General features: G+C 42.6%; 1 protein-coding gene across 2 annotated transcripts in view; it reads left to right on the forward strand.

Annotated features, from left to right (window-relative positions):
• nup153 (nucleoporin 153) overlaps positions 1–20,485 on the forward strand; it is a 64,127-nt gene that overhangs the window by 4,501 nt on the left and 39,141 nt on the right. The window contains exons 2-3 of one of the 2 annotated variants that reach the window (XM_068001659.1): positions 17,249–17,456; positions 20,147–20,401. In XM_068001659.1, coding sequence (XP_067857760.1) covers positions 17,249–17,456; positions 20,147–20,401 — 463 coding nt within the window. The remainder of the gene's footprint in view (positions 1–17,248; positions 17,457–20,146; positions 20,402–20,485) is intronic. The other variant, XM_068001660.1, reaches the window with a different exon arrangement.

A 20,485-nucleotide genomic window follows, 5' to 3' on the forward strand; every position in this document is an offset into this window, starting at 1 on the left:
TGGTTCTGGACTCCCCAGCCATAGGGAACGTCATCCCTGCATCTAGTTTGTCTAGTCCTGTTAGAATTTTATATGTTTCGATGAGATCAACCCTCATTCTTCTAAACTCTAGTGAATATAGGCCTAGTCGACCCAATCTCTCCTCATACATCAGTGCTGCCATCCCAGGAATCAATCTCTTTACACAAGACAGTATCTAAAATAGCCACTTCCCTGATTGGTTCCACAACATATTGCTCTAGGAAACCGTCTCGAATGCATTCTATGAACTTGTCCTCCAAACTACTTTTGCCAATTTGATTTGCCCAGTCTGTATGAAGATTAAAGACCCTCATGATTATTGCATTAACTTTGTTACAAGCTCCTCTTATTTCATGATTAATACTCTGTTCAACAGTATAATTACTGTTAGGGTGCCTATGAACTATCCCATCAGTGTTTTTTGGCCTCTTGTTATTTCTTATCTCCACCCATACTGATTCTACTTCCTGATCTTTCTCGCCAAGATCCTTTCTTACTACTGTCTTTATGTCATCCTTTATTATCAGGGCTAACCCCCCCCGCCGCCTTCATTTTGTCTGTCTTTTCGAAAAGTCGAGTACCCTGGACTATTTAGTTCCCAACTTGGTCACCTTGCAGCCATGTCTCAGTAATGGCTACTAGATCAAACCCATTTATCTCTCTTTGTGCCATTAATTCATCTATCTTGTTACAAATGATTTGTGCATTCAGGTAAAGAGCGTTTAATTTTAACTTTTTACTATTTTCCCCTGATTTGACCTTGTTCACTGATGCACTATTACCGTTTAACTCACTGTCCCTTCCTGACACAGTTTGTTTATCTTTACTCAAAACGCTCCACTGCTCTATGGCTTTGACTTTTTTTCTTTAGATTTATAAATTTACCCTTACCTGGACCCTGCCCCCCTCCTCCCCTTAGCTTAAAGCCCTATCTACAGCCCTAGTTATTCGACTCACCAGGACACTGATCCCAGCCCGGTTTAAGTGGAGCCCATCCCAACAGAATAGCTCCCTCTTTCCCCAGTACTGGTGCCAGTGCGCCATGAATCGAAACCACAGTCTCCCACACCATTCTTTGAGCCGTGCATTTAACTGTTTGATCTGTTTGACCCTATGCCAATTTGCGCATGGCTCAGATAGTAATCCAGAGATTATTACCTTTTGAGTTTCTGCTCCTCAAACTCCCTTAGCAGAACCTCATTCCTAGTTCTACCTATGTCGTTAGTTCCTATGTGGACCACAGCCACTGGATCCTCCCCCTCATGCTACAAGTTCTTCTCCAGCCACGAGGAGATGTCCTTAACCCTGGCACCGGGCAGGCCGCACAGGCTTCGGGACTCCCAGACGTGGCTGGAGAGAACAGTTTCTATCCTCCTGACTGTACTATCCCCTACCACTACCACATCCCATTTTACTCCCCCCACTTGACTGGCCTTCTGTACCATGATGCTGTAGTCTCCCTGCAGTCTTTGTTCTCATCCACACAGGTAGCAAGTACTTCGTACCCGTTGGACAAGGTCAAAGGCTGAGGCTCCTCCATCACTGCATCCTGGGTCCTCATACCTGCCTGACTTGCAGTCACACCCTTCTGTCCCTGACCACTGACCAAATCTAAACTACTACCTAACCTAAGGAGTGTGACTGCCTCCTGGATCAGTGCCCAGATAAATCTTCCCCCTCCCTGATGCATCACAATGTCTGCAGCTCTGACTCCAGCTCAACAACTCTGAGCCGAAGTTCCTAGAGTTGCAGACACTTACCGCAGATGTGGTTGCTCAGGATCTCGCTGGTCTCCACCAAATCCCGAATGCTGCAGTTACGGCACACCACCTGCCCTGCCATCCCTTTCTAACCTTATTTTATATATTTAATTAATTGACTTTGTATATTTTTGGTATTTTTTAAAACTAATTAATTTATTTACTTTAAACTAGTTTCCCGCTCTTTTTAACTGTTTAGTTTTAGGGCTTTTTAACTAACAGTAACAGACTAACCACTAAAAACATTAACCACCACTAAAAACACCAACCACTAAACACAATGACCACTAAAAACATTTACCAATAAACTAAATACTTGCACTGACTTACCCTCGGCATTCGTCTGTGATGTCAGTTTTTGCCTTTTCTTGATTTTTAAAAAATTCATACATAGGATGTAGGTGTCGCTGGCAAGGCCAGTATTTATTGCCCATCCCCAAATGCCCTTGAGAAGGTTGTGGTGAGCCACCTTCTTGACAACTGAGTGGCTTGCTAGGCCATTTCAGAGGGCAGTTAGGAATCAACCATATTGCTGTGGGTCTGGAGGCACATATAGGCCAGACCGGGTAAGGACGACAGGTTTCCTTCTCTAAAGGACATTAAGTGAACCCAGATGGGTTTTTACGACAATTCGGTAGTTTCGTGGGTCACCATTAGTGATACTAGCTTTTATTTAATTTCCAGATTTTTTAAACTGAATTTAAATTCCCAGCTGCCGGGATTTGAACTCACATCTCCGGATTATTAGTCCAGGCCTCTGGATTACTAGTCCAGTAACATAATCACTATGCTCCCGTACCCTTTGATTTCACCGCTCAGGTCCACTCTCGCCGCTCCTCTTATTGGCCCCTCGGGTCCGCTCTCGCTGCTCCTCTTCTTGGCCCCTCGGGTCCGCTCTCGCCGCTCCTCTTCTTGGCCCCTCGGGTCCGCTCTCGCCGCTCCTCTTCTTGGCCCCTCGGGTCCGCTCTCGCCGCTCCTCTTATTGGCCCCTCGGGTCCGCTCTCGCCGCTCCTCTTATTGGCCCCTCGGGTCCGCTCTCGCCGCTCCTCTTATTGGCCCCTCGGGTCCGCTCTCGCCGCTCCTCTTATTGGCCCCTCGGGTCCGCTCTCGCCGCTCCTCTTATTGGCCCCTCGGGTCCGCTCTCGCCGCTCCTCTTCTTGGCCCCTCGGGTCCGCTCTCGCCGCTCCTCTTATTGGCCCCTCGGGTCCGCTCTCGCCGCTCCTCTTATTGGCCCCTCGGGTCCGCTCTCGCCGCTCCTCTTATTGGCCCCTCGGGTCCGCTCTCGCCGCTCCTCTTATTGGCCCCTCGGGTCCGCTCTCGCCGCTCCTCTTATTGGCCCCTCGGGTCCGCTCTCGCCGCTCCTCTTATTGGCCCCTCGGGTCCGCTCTCGCCGCTCCTCTTATTGGCCCCTCGGGTCCGCTCTCGCCGCTCCTCTTATTGGCCCCTCGGGTCCGCTCTCGCCGCTCCTCTTATTGGCCCCTCGGGTCCGCTCTCGCCGCTCCTCTTATTGGCCCCTCGGGTCCGCTCTCGCCGCTCCTCTTATTGGCCCCTCGGGTCCGCTCTCGCCGCTCCTCTTATTGGCCCCTCGGGTCCGCTCTTGCCGCGTCTTTTGGCCCCTCGGGTCCGCTCTCGCCGCTCCTCTCATTGGCCCCTCGGGTCCGCTCTCGCCGCTCCTCTTATTGGCCCCTCGGGTCCGCTCTCGCCGCTCCTCTTATTGGCCCCTCGGGTCCGCTCTCGCCGCTCCTCTTATTGGCCCCTCGGGTCCGCTCTTGCCGCGTCTTTTGGCCCCTCGGGTCCGCTCTCGCCGCTCCTCTCATTGGCCCCTCGGGTCCGCTCTCGCCGCTCCTCTTATTGGCCCCTCGGGTCCGCTCTCGCCGCTCCTCTTATTGGCCCCTCGGGTCCGCTCTCGCCGCTCCTCTTATTGGCCCCTCGGGTCCGCTCTTGCCGCGTCTTTTGGCCCCTCAGGTCCGCTCTTGCCGCGTCTTCTATTGGCCATTTAAGTAATCATACAGCAACAACAACTTGTATTTGTATAACATCGCAAGAGCGTTATCAGGCAAAATTTGACACCGCCACATGGGATATTAGGATAGGCTTGGTAAAAGAGGCAGAGCGGTATATGGAGGGAATTCCAGAGCTTAGGGCTTGGACAGCTGAAGGCACGGCCACCAATGATGGGGCAAAGGAAATCGGAGATGCACGAGGCCAATAAAATTCAAGTCCTAAATGAATGGGGCTACCCTCCACTCTTACCGTCGCGATCGTAGCCAGAGTATCTCCAGCGATGGCTTCTCTTCCCACACCATTACCCCATAGTCCACCGAGGATCTGTTCTTGGCTGCCTCCTCTTACCCAATGTTGCCTTTTGGTGACATCATCCTCAGACATGGGCTCAGCTTCCACTTGTATGATGACAACACGAAGTTCTACCTCCAACGCCTTTCTCAACCACTTCACTGTCTCTGTGTTGTCAAACGGCTTGTCTTGGATGAGCCCCCAACTTCCTTCAGCTAAACGTTGGTAAGACTGAAGCCAACATCTTAGGCCTCCCGTTCAAACTCAAACGCCTAGCATTGATTCCATTCCCTGTCCGCTCTTCCGGACCCTGTCCCGTCCTGGCCTGCCTCATCCTCCACCCTCCGTAAACTTCGGCTCACCCTAAACTGCCGTCCCTATCCAATCCTATACCAATCCCCCTCACCCATTGCTCCTGTCCTTGCTGACCTACATTGGCTCCTGATCTCCCAATGCCTCAAATTTAAAATTCTTATTTGTGTGTTTAAAGAGGTGACTAAAGTAGTAGACAGGGGAATGTCAATGGATGTTATTTATATGGACTTCCAGAAGGCATTTGATAATGTCCCACATAAGAGTGTTAGCTAAGTTAGAAGCCCAAGGAATCGAGGGAAAAGTACGGACTTGATTAGGAAATTGGCTGAGCGAAAGGCGACAGAGAGTAGGGATAATGGGTAAGTATTCACATTGGCAGGATGTGACTAGTGGAGTCCCGCAGGGATCTGTCTTGGGGCCTCAATTATTCACAATATTTATTAACGACTTAGATGAAGGCATAGAAAGTCTCATATCTAAGTTTGCCGATGACACAAAGATTGGTGGCATTGTAAGCAGTGTAGATGAAAACATAAAATTACAAAGTGATATTGATAGATTAGGTGAATGGACAAAACTGTGGCAAATGGAATTCAACGTAGACAAATGTGAGGTCATCCACTTTGGATCAAAAAAGGATAGAACAGGGTACTTTCTAAATAGTAAAAAGTTTAAAACAGTGGATGTCCAAAGGGACCTAGGAGTTCAGGTACATAGATCATTGAAGTGTCATGAACAGGTGCAGAAAATAATCAAGAAGGCTAATGGAATGTTGGCCTTTATATCGAGAGGACTAGAGTACAAGGGGGCAGAAGTTATGCTGCAGCTATACAAAACCCCGGTTAGACCGCACCTGGAGTACTGTGAGCAGTTCTGGGCACCGCACCTTTGGACAGACGTATTGGCCTTGGAGGGAGTGCAGCATAGGTTTACTAGAATGATACCTGGACTTCAAGGATTAAGTTATGAGGAGAGATTACACAAATTGGGGTTGTATCTTCTGGAGTTTAGAAGGTTAAGGAGTGATCTGATTGAAGTTTATAAGATATTAAGGGGAACGGATAGGGTGGATAGAGAGAAACTTATTTCCACTGGTTGGGGATTCTAGGAGTAGAGGGCACAGTCTAAAAATTAGAGCCAGACCCTTCAGGAGCGAGATTAGAAAACATTTCTACACACAAAGGGTGGTAGAAGTTTGGAACTCTCTTCCACAAATGGCAATTGATACTAGCTCAATTGCTAAATTTAAATGTGAGATAGATAGCTTTTTGGCAACCAAAGGTATTAAGGGATATGGGCCAAAGGCAGGTATATGGAGTTGGATCACAGATCAGCCATGATCTTATCAAATGGCAGAGCAGGCACGAGGGGCTGAATGGCCTACTCCTGTTCCTATGTTCCCATTATAGTCTCACTGTTCGTCTCTGTAACCTCCACCAGCCCTGCAACCTCCCTCCCCTACCTGGATTCTCTGTTCCTCTGGACTGGCTTCTTGTGCATATCCACTTCTCTTCACCCCACCATTGGCGGCTGTGTCTTCAGCTGCCTAGGCCCCATGCCCTCCCTGAACATCTCCACCCCCTCTTTTTTAAGACCCTTCTTTAAAAACCATCCTCTTCAACCAAGCTTTTAGTTACTTCCTCCTAATGTCTGCTGCTTTGGCATGGGGTTAATTTTTGCCATATGTTTCTGTGAAGTGCCTTGGAATGTCTTTTTCTACGTTAAAAATGCTGTATAAATTCAAGTTGATTTTCCTGCAGTACAGAAGATATTTTAGTTGAGAAACATGGGTATACTTCACAAGATAGGTACAGATGAGGAAGGCCATTTGGTTCATCTTGGATCATCCCTCCGTAAGAGCTTTCTGGTCTCGCCTTTGTAGCATGCAGTTGCTTAATGTCTTACCTGGAAGTCTAATCCATGTGTTAGTCACTTCCTGACATCAGCCAAAAATTTGGTTTTACTAGTTTGAACCTGCTTGTTCTATTGTCACAATTTAGTTTTGAAGTGATGTTCTGGATTTGTTTTTCTAAATTATTTACTATCTTTTATATACTTCTGTAAGTTCACCTCTTGGTTGCTTCCTGTCAAGGCTGAAGAGCCTCATTTTCTCAGGATGCTCCCAAGTTTGAATGGGGATTAGTTGACACCAAGCTTAGTTTTAAAAGCCCAGAGATTTTCGGACAAAGGAAAGACTGAAAAAGGTACGGAAATCTTTTGGGGAAGTTTGGGGAAATAATGAGTTAAAGTAAGAGATGATGTAATGAGTCTAACATAGGATGCAGGGAGGATGAAAAGCATGTAGGACAACTTACTTGGAGTTCAGGAGAAATGAGAGGAGCACTCTGATCAGCGACCATGTTAATACAGTGTTGTCACTGGGACTTTTGAGCAATGCATTGGCGACTTTTTTTTAAATGAAGGCTATGACCGTGGTGGAGATGTGGTGAGAGACAAAGAACTTTTCATTATAAAGGTAGCTTTAGAGCAGTTGATTCTAACCAATTTTATAATCCTTCTTCAGTGACTTCCACTGAAAACACTATTTGAGAGTGTTGTTTTTAATGTTGGTAAGATGGCCCTTTTTAAACAAGTGCATGAGCACATCAATTAATGATAAAACCACTGACTGAAATTGACACTCTTCTTGAGACCTATCCTATCATGAACAAGAGAAATGTTTACTTACTGACATAAAGATAGGTACAGATGAGGGAGAAAAGTGTTGAATTGTCCTATCGCAAAAGAACAAAACTCATAGTAGTATACATTTGGAACTTTTTAGATGATTAAATGAAATAAATAAAAACTGAACCGTACTACTTCCCCCACAAAACCCATTTTATGAGTCCTATCTGCTTATATTTGTTCAGAGGGTGCAAGAGAGATTTTAAAGCCCACACCTAACCCCAATGTGGGACTTTATGAATAGAAAATTACTAATGTGGATGCTTCACTCTTGGGAAATTTCCACTGGCTTTTTTGTGGGATTCTAGAGTGCTGTTCATTTTTCAATCTTATTTAGGTCTATTTTTTGGACGCTTAAAATACTTTTACCAGGGAGCATTTAATAATAACTGGAGTGCTGAGGATACTCGTCTAGTTAGGCAACCCAACTATTTTTTAAAGTAGCTGTTTAATCTGATGCACATGCAGTAGTATCTGCCTATCTTATGAGTACACTTTCAAAATAACCACCCTTTGTACATCTGTAAAAGTTTCTGTTGGAGAAGAAGTGTCAATGTTGATTTACTCTTGCACCTAACGCAATGTGATTGAGTTTTCAGTCAGGCTGCTCTAGGAATTTGCTTGAAAACCTTGAAACAGTTTTGTCGTTTTGAAAGTATTTATCATGATTTTGAAATAGAAATTGGAGTGCATATCTGTTTAGAATACTGGAGGGATGATCTCTGGACATTGGTGTTGTGGGAGTGGGTGGGGGGGTGGAGGTTGATCAAATTATATTTCCAAGTAATTTTTGAGTATGCAAAACCTAATAATAGAATGATGCAGCACAGAAGGAGGCCCATCGTGCCTGTACTGGCTCTTTGGTAGAGCTATCCAATTAGTGCCATTCCCCAGCTCTTTCCCCAGATTGCACAGAGGCATCGCCAAAAGCTATCACTGCCATGGTGTGGACCAAAAGATATTAACAAGATTATCCTATGATGTATACAAAGGATTTAATGTACTTTATATTAATGATAAATTTGTACATGATACAAAATACAAGTTAACGGACAGCCTGAGATAACTGACTTGGACTGGTTGTGTAACAGAATATCACAGTGATTTTGATTAAGCAAATGACTGAAGAAGAGTAGAGGGCTCTGGATAAATGGTGGTGAGCTGGCCGTGTTGAATCACCATTTCCTGTTTCCATATATTAGGTATAATGGTTAGAGAGAATATCACTGCATATGGGGTTCATTCACTAGCTGTGAAATGTTTGCCATTATATTATTTTTGTTGTACAGGCACCTATTTTGAAGATTTTACTAAATGTCTACAGATGTGACGGTCCGGACAATATTCCTGTTACTTGCTTCTTTTGACTGTTTAATTTTTGTTTTTACTCTCTGGCAACAGGATTTGACGTTCAGAATATATGCCTTTTACAGGTCAATTCACATCCTAAATGAGCCCAGAGGAAATAACATTGGCCTTAGGAAAATAGTTCAGGCCTTTCCAGTGTTTTTATTCAGTAGCAGTTCTTTCTAACCATTATACCTAATATATGGAAACAAGAAATGGTGATTCAACATGGCCAGCTCACGACTATTTATCCAGAGCCCTCTACTCTTCTTCAATCATTTGCTTAATCAAAGTCATCGTGATATTCTGTTACACAAACAGTCCAAGTCAGTTATCTCAGGCTGTCTGTTAATTTGTATTTTGTATCATGTACAAATTTAAAACCCACTCTACTGTTTCAAGTTCCTTGTGTGCAGTATTCAACTGCACTTTGCGGACCTACTTAGATCTAAAGACAACAACCTGAAGTCTTTAGATTTCGAAACCTAGATTTTCTGCTCACACCGTTACACTGGCAGCAGTGCACTTCAATTTTTGTGCACAAATTCAAAGGGCCAAATGGCCTACTCCTGCTCCTATCTCTTATGTCCTTGGTATTCTCCTCCGCCCCCCACCTCCTGCTGCCACATTACCCATGCAGCAAGACCTGGACAACATCCAGGCTTGGGCTGATAAGTGGCAAATAACATTTGTGCCGGACAAGTGCCAGGCAATGACCATCCCCAACAAGAGAGCATCTAACCACCTCCCAATGACATTCATCGTCATTACCATCGCCAAATCCCCCACCATCAACATCCTGGGGTCACCATTGACCAGAAACTTAACTGGACCAGCCATATAAACACTGTGGCTACAAGAGCAGGTCAGAGGCTGGGTATTCTGCGGCAAGTGACTCACATCCTGACTCTCCAAAGCCTTTCCACCATCTACAGTGCACAAGTCAGGAATGTGATGGAATACTCTCCACTTGCCTGGATGAGTGCAGCTCCAACAACACTCAAGAAGCTCGACACCATCCAGGACAAAGCAGCCCGCTTGATTGGCACCCCATCCACCACCCTAAACATTCGTTCCCTTCACCACCGGCGCACTGTGGCTGCAATGTGTACCGTCCACAGGATGCACTGCAGCAACTCGCCAAGGCTTCTTCGACAGCACCTCCCAAACCCGCGACCTCTACCACCTAGAAGGACAAGGGCAGCAGACACATGGGAATAACACCACCTGCACGTTCCCCTCCAAGTCACACACCATCCCGACTTGGAAATATATCGCCGTTCCTTCATTGTCGCTGGGTCAAAATCCTGGAACTCCCTTCCTAACAGCACTGTGGGAGAACCTTCACCACACGGACTGTAGCAGTTCAAGAAGGCTGCTCACCACCACCTTCTCGAGGGCAATTAGGGATAGGCAATAAATGCTGGCCTCGCTAGCGATGCCCACATCCCGTGAACGAATTTAAAAAAAGATGCCAGCAATGCATGAGTGCACCCAGTACTGCTACGGTACAAGTGAGAGAAACTGCATCATATGATGTATTCCCATCATTTGTATGCAATGATAATCCGCCCGATGGCATTTCCATTGGAAAATGCGGGAAGTGACGAGGGTGAACAGGGAGTCTGCAGAGCAGTTCCCAATGAAGCTTCTGCCGCAGTCTGTCCAAGTAGGGCGCTCGCATAGCTCAAGCAAAAAATCTAGGCCAAGGAATCTATTGCTAAAATGAAATAGGGACCAGAAATGTGGGATAACTCAACCCTTTTCTGGCGTTCATTCCCAAATCTTCTGTAATTCTGCTTGCAAATTATTTTTTTCTTGCTTTGTACTAAGTCCAGTCCAACTGTTCTTTAAGTTTATTAATCTAGTTGCCATTTAGAAAACTGGAACCTCTATATTGGCCATACCGATTTATGGTGATCGGCAAAAGAGCCAGAGGCGACATGGGGAAACTTTTTTTTATGCAGCGAGTTCTAATGATCTGGAATGCACTGCCTGAAAGTGTGGTGGAAGTGGATTCAGTGGTAACTTTCCAAAGGAAATTGGACAGATACTTGAAGGGAAAAAATTTACAGAGCTATGGGGAAAAAGCAGGGGAAGGGTCTAATTGTATAGCTCTTTCAAAGAGCTGGCACAGGCACGATGGGCCAAATGCGCTGTACCTACTATAACCGTGTACATTTTCCCCTTCAAGTATTTATCTCGTACCCTTTTGAGAGTTACTATTGAATCTGTTTCCACCACCCTTTCAGGCAGTGCATTCCAGATCATTACAACTTGCTGCGTAAAAAATATTTTTTCTCTTGTCGCCTCTGGTTCTTCTGTCAATCACCTTAAATCTGTGTTCTCTGGTTACCGACCCTTCTGCCACTGGAAACAGTTTCTCCTTATTTACTCTATCAAAACCATTGATGATTTTGAACAACTATCAAAACTCCTCTTAACCTTCTCTGTTCTAAGGAAAACAACCCCAGCTTCTCCAGTCACATCACATAACTGAAGTCCCTCATCCCTGGCACCATTCTAGTAAATCCCTTCCACACCCACTCTAAGGCCATGACATCCTTCCTGAAGTGTGGTGCCCAGAATTGAACACAATACCCCAACTGAGGCCTAACTAGTGTTTTATAAAGGTATAGCATAACTTCCTTGCTTTTGTACTCTTTGCCTCTATTAATAAAGCCAAGGATCCCACATGTTTTTTTTAATAGCCATCTCAACTTGTCCTGCCACCGTCAAAGATTTGTGTACATATACCCCCTGATCTCTCTGTCCCTGCCCCCCACTTTTGAAGTTGTACCATTTAGTTTATACTGCCTCTCTTCATTCTTCCTACCAAAATGTATCACTTCACACTTCTTTGCGTTAAATTTCATCTGCCATGTGTCTGCCCATTTCACTAGTCTATGTCCTCCTGAAGACTGTTACTATTCTTCTCACTGCTTACTACGTTTTCAAGTTTCACGTTGTCTGCAAACTTCGAAATTATACCCTGTGTACCCAAGTCCAAGTCATTAATATATATCAAAGAGCAGTGGTCCTAATACTGACCCCAGGGGAACACTACTGTATACTTCACTCCAGTTTGAAAAAGAGCTGTTCACCACCACTCTCTGCTTTCTGTCCCTTAGCCAATTTAGTTTCCACACTGCCATTGTCCCTTTAATCCCATGAGCTTTAACTTTTGATTGAGTTCTTTGACGAAGTAACGGAGAGATTTGATGAGGTTAGTGCCGTTGATGGACTTTCATAAGGCATTTGACCAAAGTTAGTTGAGCACGATTTGCCTTTAATGAATCTGTGCTGACTTTCATTTATTACCCCATGCTTTTCCAAGTGCCAATTAATTTTGTCCCAGATTATTTTCTCAAAGTTTCCCCACTGACGTTAGGCTGACTGGCCTGTAATTGCTGGGTTTATCCCCCTTCCCTTTTTTGAACAGGGGTGTAACATTTGCAGTCCTCTGGCACCGCCCCCCATATCTAAGGATTGGAAGATTATGGCCAGAGCCTCTGCATTTCCACCCTTGCTTCTCTCAGTAACGTAGGATGCATCTATTTTTATCCTATCCAATATCACTACTGCCTCCTGCTTTACTGCTACATTGGCAGCATCCTCTTTAGCGAAGACAGATGCAAAGTACTCATTTAGATTATGTAAGATTATAGGTAATGAAAAGGATAATGTTATCGAGGAACTCTATGATTAGAGAATGCATGTTGTGAAACCTATTGGCTCGTACTACCAAATGGTTTTATTTTGTGTTAGTTTGAGGTACTAGTTACGGTTTCTACTGATACAGAATGTAGATGATACTTACGTATTTGCTGTAAGATGTTTTCCACAGAACTTAATGCATGTGTCGTAAGGCACTGATAAGTCATACTTTATAGTGATGTTTGGCACAGCAGTGATCTTTTATTTTTGAGGGAGGTTCTATATTTAAGTGCTTATCCAAAAACCAAAATTATAAAGGTTGGGGGGGTATTATTATGTGACATGATTTCTATATTCGTATTTGGAGATTTGATCAACAAATCCAACAGTCGCTGAGTGGAAGCGTAAGCCATAGTAAACTCAGTGTATATTGTAGATTATTCACCTTTTTGTGCATTCACACTTAATTGTTTCATGTGCACAGGATTTGAGTATTTTGGCTTTAATGGACCTAAATGTTCTGTTTGAAGGCTTTTCCAAATCCACTGCCAGGTACTCCCTATGATTTCCATTAAAATGAACTTATGTGCCTTGCATCTATCACACTCCTGTCAATGCACTTTGTTACAAATGCAAAACAAATTGCCCGTCTTTGACCTGGAATGTGAAATTTACAGGAGAATACAGGTGCTGTCGAATTGACCTCTGAGTTTGCAAGTGACCAAAATGACCTGGATTTGCTGATTTAGCCCACTTCCCACGGAGCAGTTCGGCACTGGCCTAAAAGAGACAGCCAAGTTGGCAGCTAAACATCACAAGCATGCTGCAGACCCCAGACTACCCGTGAGCAATGACACAGGAGATTTTCCAGTAAACAATAAATTATTTGAAGTGTTTAAAGTTTCAGGAAAGCAGCCAGCTTGTTAGCAGATTCATTTACCAGAGGTAAAATAGCACTACTTTATTGATGCCACACCATGACTGTGTTTTGTTCTTTGATCCATATTATAGGATCTTTGCCTACACAATTGTTGCTGTAGATTACTTCTCCAAAATATGTGTTGAAAAAAGATTGTCCTGATCTTTGATCCTCACTACAAGTGATGGTGAGCGCATAGCTGTCTTGATAGGTCACACATTTATTCCCTGCACAGAATAGTAAAAAATGGAGGTTACATTCTTTCCTTAAATAGAGGATAAAGCTGCAGATGAGTTACCCGAGCAAGCTGTTGCAACATATATCCTAGATACTGCTTGATGTGGAGCATTAGCAAAGAACTGTCTACCCTAATTCAGGGAATGATACTGGAATCCCAGTCAATTTTTTTGCAGTATTTTTGTGCTCATAAAGGTAAACGAATGTAGAGCTGGGAAATGGCGCACGTATCCATTTTTGGCATCCAGTGACCGTATTGAACTCTCCAGATCAGGCGTCGCATGGAGCAGATACAGAATTTATTTTCCTTGACTTTGTTCTAGCATTGTGCTTTAAAGGAATCTTCCAATAGTCTACTGACTTTTTGGAGGGGAGAAGGGAGGGGTCGTAGACTTCGCTAGGAATGGTGGACAGCCTTTTACAGTGTTTCACAGGCATTTTTTAGTTTCCTTTCAGTTATGAAAGCATAGCAGTGGGGACAAAATCTGTCTTGTGTCTACAGTGTATCAGAATGAGAAGTGAAATGATCCTCGATTCTGAATCTTATTTGCTGCAATTAAGGCTGCAATGGTGGTAGCCTTTTATTTCTTGTCCTGATGTTTCAAAATGTTGCATACCATGAGTTGTATTTTAAGGGTTGTTAAAGGATTTTGTGAGCAGATATCATATTAACTGGGAGCATTTTTCATGGCTTTTTTATAACTTGTTTTTCTACCACTTTTCCCACCTTTGTCTCTGACCACTACATGTTTCTCAGTCAAAAGGGTGAGCTAAGATAGCCCCCCACCTCCCCCCTTTACATTTGTGTGTACTTTGTGAAGTAGTGAATGCAAACCTGTGCTTTGTCACTCAGTGCGTTAGTACATCAAATGTGCTGCATTACTGGTCTCATATAAATATCCATCAATTTACAAAATCTGACATCTCATCTCACCTTCTCACCTTGCATGTGTGCACAGTATGGGTAAACACAAAAGTGACATCTAGTTTTTTGAGAAAATAATGGTCCCTTTTTAAAAGAGGATCTGTATTCGCTTGAAATACCTCAGTCCTAAATACAATGGTTATTGTGCACTTACTTTCTGTCTTAATATTTTGAATCTGATCAGACATTTAGTGTAGAAATTTGTATGGATTGCCATCTATTTGTCACTTGAAGTGGTAATTGGCAATTTGAAGGTAAAACACTAAAGCAAGAAAGAAATGAGCTATGATTAAGTATAGAGATCACTAACATGATGTAGCAAGGCAGTTGCCCCATACCATTACCCTAACAGCTGTGATGAAATTTTTCTCTTGGAGCAAAATAGTTTCCTAGATATATTAGAATTAATTGAATTGCACAGAATGTCACAAATTATTATACAGCTCTGGGACTATTTAAATTCATGGGTACTTAATCTTGCTTCCTGAACTTTGTGTGTTCCACTTTGTCCTGTGTTGTATAGGGCTGTCGATCATGAACACAAAGTGCTAAGCTCCCTTGGTCTGTTGAATGATGCCTGGGAGTTTTTGATACCTATAAAGAATAGCGCAGCACTATTCATAATTACTGGAGGTTACCATGCTGTTCTTCCAATGGGGACAAATGTAGATAGAAGTAGTATTGACCGTTTCTCTTTAACAGTACTCTGCTTGTCATTCACTGACTGGATTGTTCATGTCAATGATTAAAATGTAAAACTCATAGCATGGAGCTGCTAAATATGCAGTATCCAGTTTGTTGAAACCCTGTTTCATATGTGCACTTTGGCTTACTCTTAATGTGGTGATGTCACCTCCACCAAGGATTTATCATGAAGTCAAGTTTGTTGTGTTCTGTATTGGGGAATCTTGCCTTCAAAAAAATATTGTGCGTTGGAGAGGATTTACAGAAGAACAAGAAGAATGATGGTGGGAGTTCGGGATTTATGTTATGAAGAAAGAGACTTAAAACTATAGTTTTTTTTAGATAGAAGCTCAAGCGGAGACACAATCCAGGTTTTTAAAATAGAGAGGAGTGGATATATAGATGCAAGCAGTGCACAAATTTAGGATGTGAATATATATCTAAAGAGCCTGGAAAAGTGTGCGCGTGCGTATGCACACACACACACACACACACACACACACACACACACACACACACATTGTGTGGAATTGACTTCCAGATAAATGTGTTGATTAAAAGAGAATTAAGTTCTGCAAACATAAGTACGGATATCATTGAATGTTGTTTGAAATATAGCTCCTGAGTCTTTGGAACCATGCAATGTCATGTCAAAGGAAGCAGTTAGTCTAGCATATATTATCTTGGGAATAGATTAATGATTTTCAATTTGCTTGATTTGCCTGCTTTGGGGGGGGTGTGGTGGTGGGGGGAGCAGAAAGCAAGTTTACAGAACTTCCCGGGAGATTAAGTAGGTTGGATAAATTCTAGTATAAAATGGGTTGCACTTGGACTTGCATTCTTGTGTTAATCTTTCTGTTCGTCTTCTATCTGTTGTGTATATGGATTTTCAAACAGCATTTGACAAAGTACCGCGTAATAGACTTGTTAGCAGAATTGAAGTCCATGGGCTTAAAGGGGCAGTGGCAGCATTGATACGAAACTGGTTAAGAGACAGAAAGTAGTGGTGCATGGTTGTTTTTCAGACTGGAGTGGTATCCCCCAGGAGTCGGTATTTGGACCACTGCTGTTTTTGATTCATATTAATGATCTGGACTTGGGTATAATTTCAAAGTTTGCAGATGACATGAAACTCGGAAATGTAGTAAACAGTGAGGATAGAAACAGACTATAGGAGAACATACAGACTGGTGAAATGGGCAGACACATGGCCGACGCAATTTAACAAGAAGTGTGACATGATGTATTTTGGTAGGCAGAATGAGGAGAGGCAATATAAACTAAATGGTATCATTTTAAAGGGGATGCAAAGACCTGGGGTGTACGTATACAAATTTTTGAAGGTGGCAGGGCAAGTTGAGAAGGCTGTTTTTAAAACAAAAGCATACGGGATCCTGGGCTTTTTAAACAGAGGCATGGAATACAAAAGCCGGGAAGTTATGCTAAACCTTTATAAATCACAGGTTAGGCCCCCGCTGGAGTTTTTTTCCAGTGCTGGGCACCACACTTTAGGAAGGATGTCAAGGCCGTAGAGCAGCTGCAGAGGAGATTTACTAGAATGGTATCAGGGATGTGGGACTTCAGTTACAGTGGAGAAACTGGAGAAGCTGGGGTGGTTCTTAGAGCAGAGAAGGTTGTGGCGAGATTTAGTAGAGGTGTTCAAGATCATGAAGGGTTTTGATCGAGTGAATAAGAAGAAACTGATTCCAGTAATACATGGTTTGGTAACCAGAGGACACAGCTTTAGGGTAACTGGCAAAAGAACCAGAGGCGAGATCAGAAATGCTTTTACGGTGGCGAGTTGATATGGACTGGAATGCACTGCCTGAAAAGGTGGTGAAAGCAGATTCAATAATAAATTTTTCAAAAGAGAATTATATAAATTTGCAGATCTGGGGGAAAGGGCAAGGGGTAGCTCTTTCAAAGAGCCGGCACAGGCACGATGGGCCAAATGGCATCCATTGTGCTGTATGATTCAATGATCTGCTCCTGTCTTGTAACATTCCTTCCTTATAGCACATGGTAGAATTTCAGTGGAAATAACAATGCAGCTATATTTGAGGCTTCAGATGTCCCTATTTTCAGTTCAAACTTCCTGCAAATGTTAAATTCTGGCAAGCCATGATGTGTTAAACATCTTTACTCAGGAGGCTAAGCATAAATTCATAACTCATGAGTTTTCAGTCGCGCTCAGATGATTAATCAGGTCATGCTGCCTCTATTTTTTGTCGATTTTTAATGATTGTTTGTTTGGTCTGTCAACTATCACCTTGTGTGGGATTGTTGACAACCAGTTAAACTTGGGGTAGTGTGACTTATTTTTAAGCCGAGAAAGGGAAATTATATCTGTAACTTAAAGTGGTGATTGTTAATCTAGTGTTATAAAAACATTTTTAACAGCAGGGAATCATTGGCAGAGTTACGGACACTGTAAAGAATATAGTACCTGGATGGCTGCAGAAGTACTTTGGGCAGGCTTCTAAGACAGAACCAGCCGAAGCAAAAAGATCAATCGACAATCATGAAAATGATCCAGTCCTTGTAAATGAGACCCCGCCGTTTGATAATGGAAGGCATAACACCGCACCAACAACCACTAATCTAGCAGGTAGGTGTACAATTAAATGCGCGCCAATCAGCTTTGGGGGAAAAAATTACTGCTGTATATATAAGATGACCCATAAAGAAATGTTAGTTCTAGATGTACTTAACGAGAATCAGCATGTTGGATGGAATTAATAAAATGTTATAATTGTGGTTATTCGATTTCCAATACTCTACTTTGCAAAGGATCCAACTTGGTCAGGTAGGAATGCTACCCTTCATCATTCAACGGAGCTTATCCTTTAAATCCACCTTATTTAAGAAAAAGAGTTTGGAAGACAAAATAGTTTAGGTTTGGATCTTTCCTTGGTTGAAACCCAAAGCATCAAACAAATTGTGTTTTTCCCTTGTTGGTTAAGAATCTGATGTTTGATAACTGCCAGCTCTAATCATCATCCTATAGCCCAAGGCCACAACCGTGGTCCATCAAACCCACTGGATTATGTTAAGCCAACAGCAAGCTGTGCAGCTTAGTGTTACATTGGGGTTAGGCCCTTATGCCAGCAGAATGAACAACATTGCACAGTTGGCAAATAATTTGCTCCCTGGGAAAGTCTAGCTGAGACTTGCGCTGTGTGAAAGGGTGTTTGTTAGAGATCCCCTTTTCAGGGAAACATTCCTTTGGAGAAAAAGGAAGGAGTCACTAGCAAGGTTTTAAAAATGTGAGCAGAATCTCAATTTTTTCCCCCTACAATGATGGCCCATTTTGCTCCACGCAAAGTCAGGTCCTCCCCATTTAGAGAAAACTGAACCCGTTTTTCAGCAGAGAAAGCTACTAAGGGTTTAAATTGTGCTCTTTGCGTTTGTGTTGGATCCATTTGAACCCATAGTTTTGTTTAATTACGATTACGAACGTACTCTGCTGCTTGTCAGCGAAGCATTTTTTCCAAGTTACGAGTTTTATGCTCGTGATGCTTTTTCTTGAGCTGTGTCAGTTACACAAGATCTAACATTTTTTTGGGTAATGGTCTCTGCTTCAATTACTGGTAGTGCATTCCACAGCTTGAGAACATTTTACCAAAAAAAAGTTTCTCCTGTTCTCTGCCGTAAATCTCTTACATTTAATCTCATATATATATATTGCCTCGTTCTAGACAACTGAGTGGAAACAGACTTTTTATATCTACTCTGTCCCATCCCTTCGTCATTTTAAACACTTCTAGCAAATCCACCCCCCGCCCCCGCAATCTCCTCTGTTCTAATGAAAGCAACCCTACTTTTTCAAAGTTTTCTTTGTATTGTATTTCCTCATTGCAGGTATCATCCTAGTGAATCTGCATTGTAACCTTTCTATTGCTTCAACATCCTCCCTTCAGCGTGGAGCCCAAAACTGCACACTACTCCAACTATGGACTTACTAAAGTTTTATATAGATTCACCATTAATCTCAACTTTTATATTGTATACCTCTTGTTATAAAACCCATTAGTGTTTTATATATTGCCTTATCTACTTGAGGTGCTGTTTTTAATGTCTTGTGAATGAATCTGAGCTCCCAAATCCCTCTGCTCTTCCATTTCATCCAGTGTTCCCCCATTCAAATTTTTACTTTATTTTTTTACCAAAATGTACTGCCATTGAATTCCATCTGTCATTTGCAGCTTCTTTTGGTCTTCAGAACAGAACCCTGTGGGACACTGCTACCTACTTCCAATCACTCTGAGAAACTCCTACTCTCTTCCCTTCTAACCAGTTTTAATCCAATTTGCTATTCTCCCCTAATTCCATAATCTTCTATAGTTTCCTTTGTGGTATCTCGTCAAACACTTTCTCAAAGTCCATTTCAACCACTTCCACTGAAGTTCTCCCATCCACAAAGGAAATTCTATCAGGTTCTGTCAATCACAGTCTTTCTTTCTGAAATCGGCATTGGCTGATTATAATTAATTTCTTCCCTTTTTATTTTCTGTTATATCGCTCATCTCACCTTGAATCAACTTAGGATTTACCTCCTCCCCAATATCCTTCTCTCTTGTAAACATTGAAGGGAACTACTGTACTTATTAAGTATCCCCACCAGTTTCTGCTTATCCTCTATTTTCTCATTATCCTCTCCTCAAGTTAACATCTCTTTTTGTTGATATATTTGTAGAATACTTTACTGTTTTTTAAAAATGTTTTTGAGATTCTCTTTTCGTACTTCCTCCTTATCCCTTTCTTAAACTCTTTCCGTAATTGTATTCCTGTATTTTTATCGTATCTATAGGCTTATCTACCCTCTTCAATTTGTTTCTTTCTAATCTCTTTATTTATCCAGAACACTCTGAAACTTTGAAATAGTCTCCCATGGTATATATTTATTCTGCAACTTTGCAATCTTTTTTAGAAAAAAAATCCCATTGTTGATCTACAGCCCCATGTGCCAATTTCTCTTTCCACCTCACGTCAGCTAGCTTCCTCTTTATCTTTTGTGTACATCTATCCTGTCTACAGCATGTCTTCTCTCTCGCCAATATTGCCACTCCTCCTTTCTTACCTGTTCTGTCCTTCTGAAACATATTATAACTTGCTATGTTTATTTTCCACTCCTGCCCACTCTGCAGTCAAGTTCTATTAATGCTATAATAGTAACTCATAATTTGCAAGAGGAAAAAAGAATGAGAACAGGATCGTTTTGCAATTGTATATGTGATTGTATGCTGGCTACATGAATAAAATACTTACATCTTGTATTTTGTTTCACCCTCTGTACAGTTAGCACGCCGTCGAGCAAATCTGCTTTAAATTTTTCGGAGATGCTGCTTCCGCGACCAGCACTCAATCGAACACACTTTAATTGTGCTACAATAGATACTCCAGCACATGATTGTCAACCGTCCACATCCTCTTCTTTTCCTATTGGCAGTTCAGGATTCTCACTGGTAAAGGAAATCAAAGATTCTGGCTCTCTGCATGAAGATGATAACATCTCCACAACAAGTGGTTTCTCTTCCAGAGCCTCTGATAAGGGTAAAAGATTGTTTAAAAATATTGCAATTGAACAATGTTATGGTGCAGTTGCAACAAGCATTTGTAATTCAGCTTTTGGAAACC

This window comes from Heptranchias perlo, chromosome 2 (genome assembly GCF_035084215.1).
Source record: "Heptranchias perlo isolate sHepPer1 chromosome 2, sHepPer1.hap1, whole genome shotgun sequence".
In the NCBI taxonomy this organism is placed as follows: Eukaryota; Metazoa; Chordata; class Chondrichthyes; order Hexanchiformes; family Hexanchidae; genus Heptranchias; species Heptranchias perlo.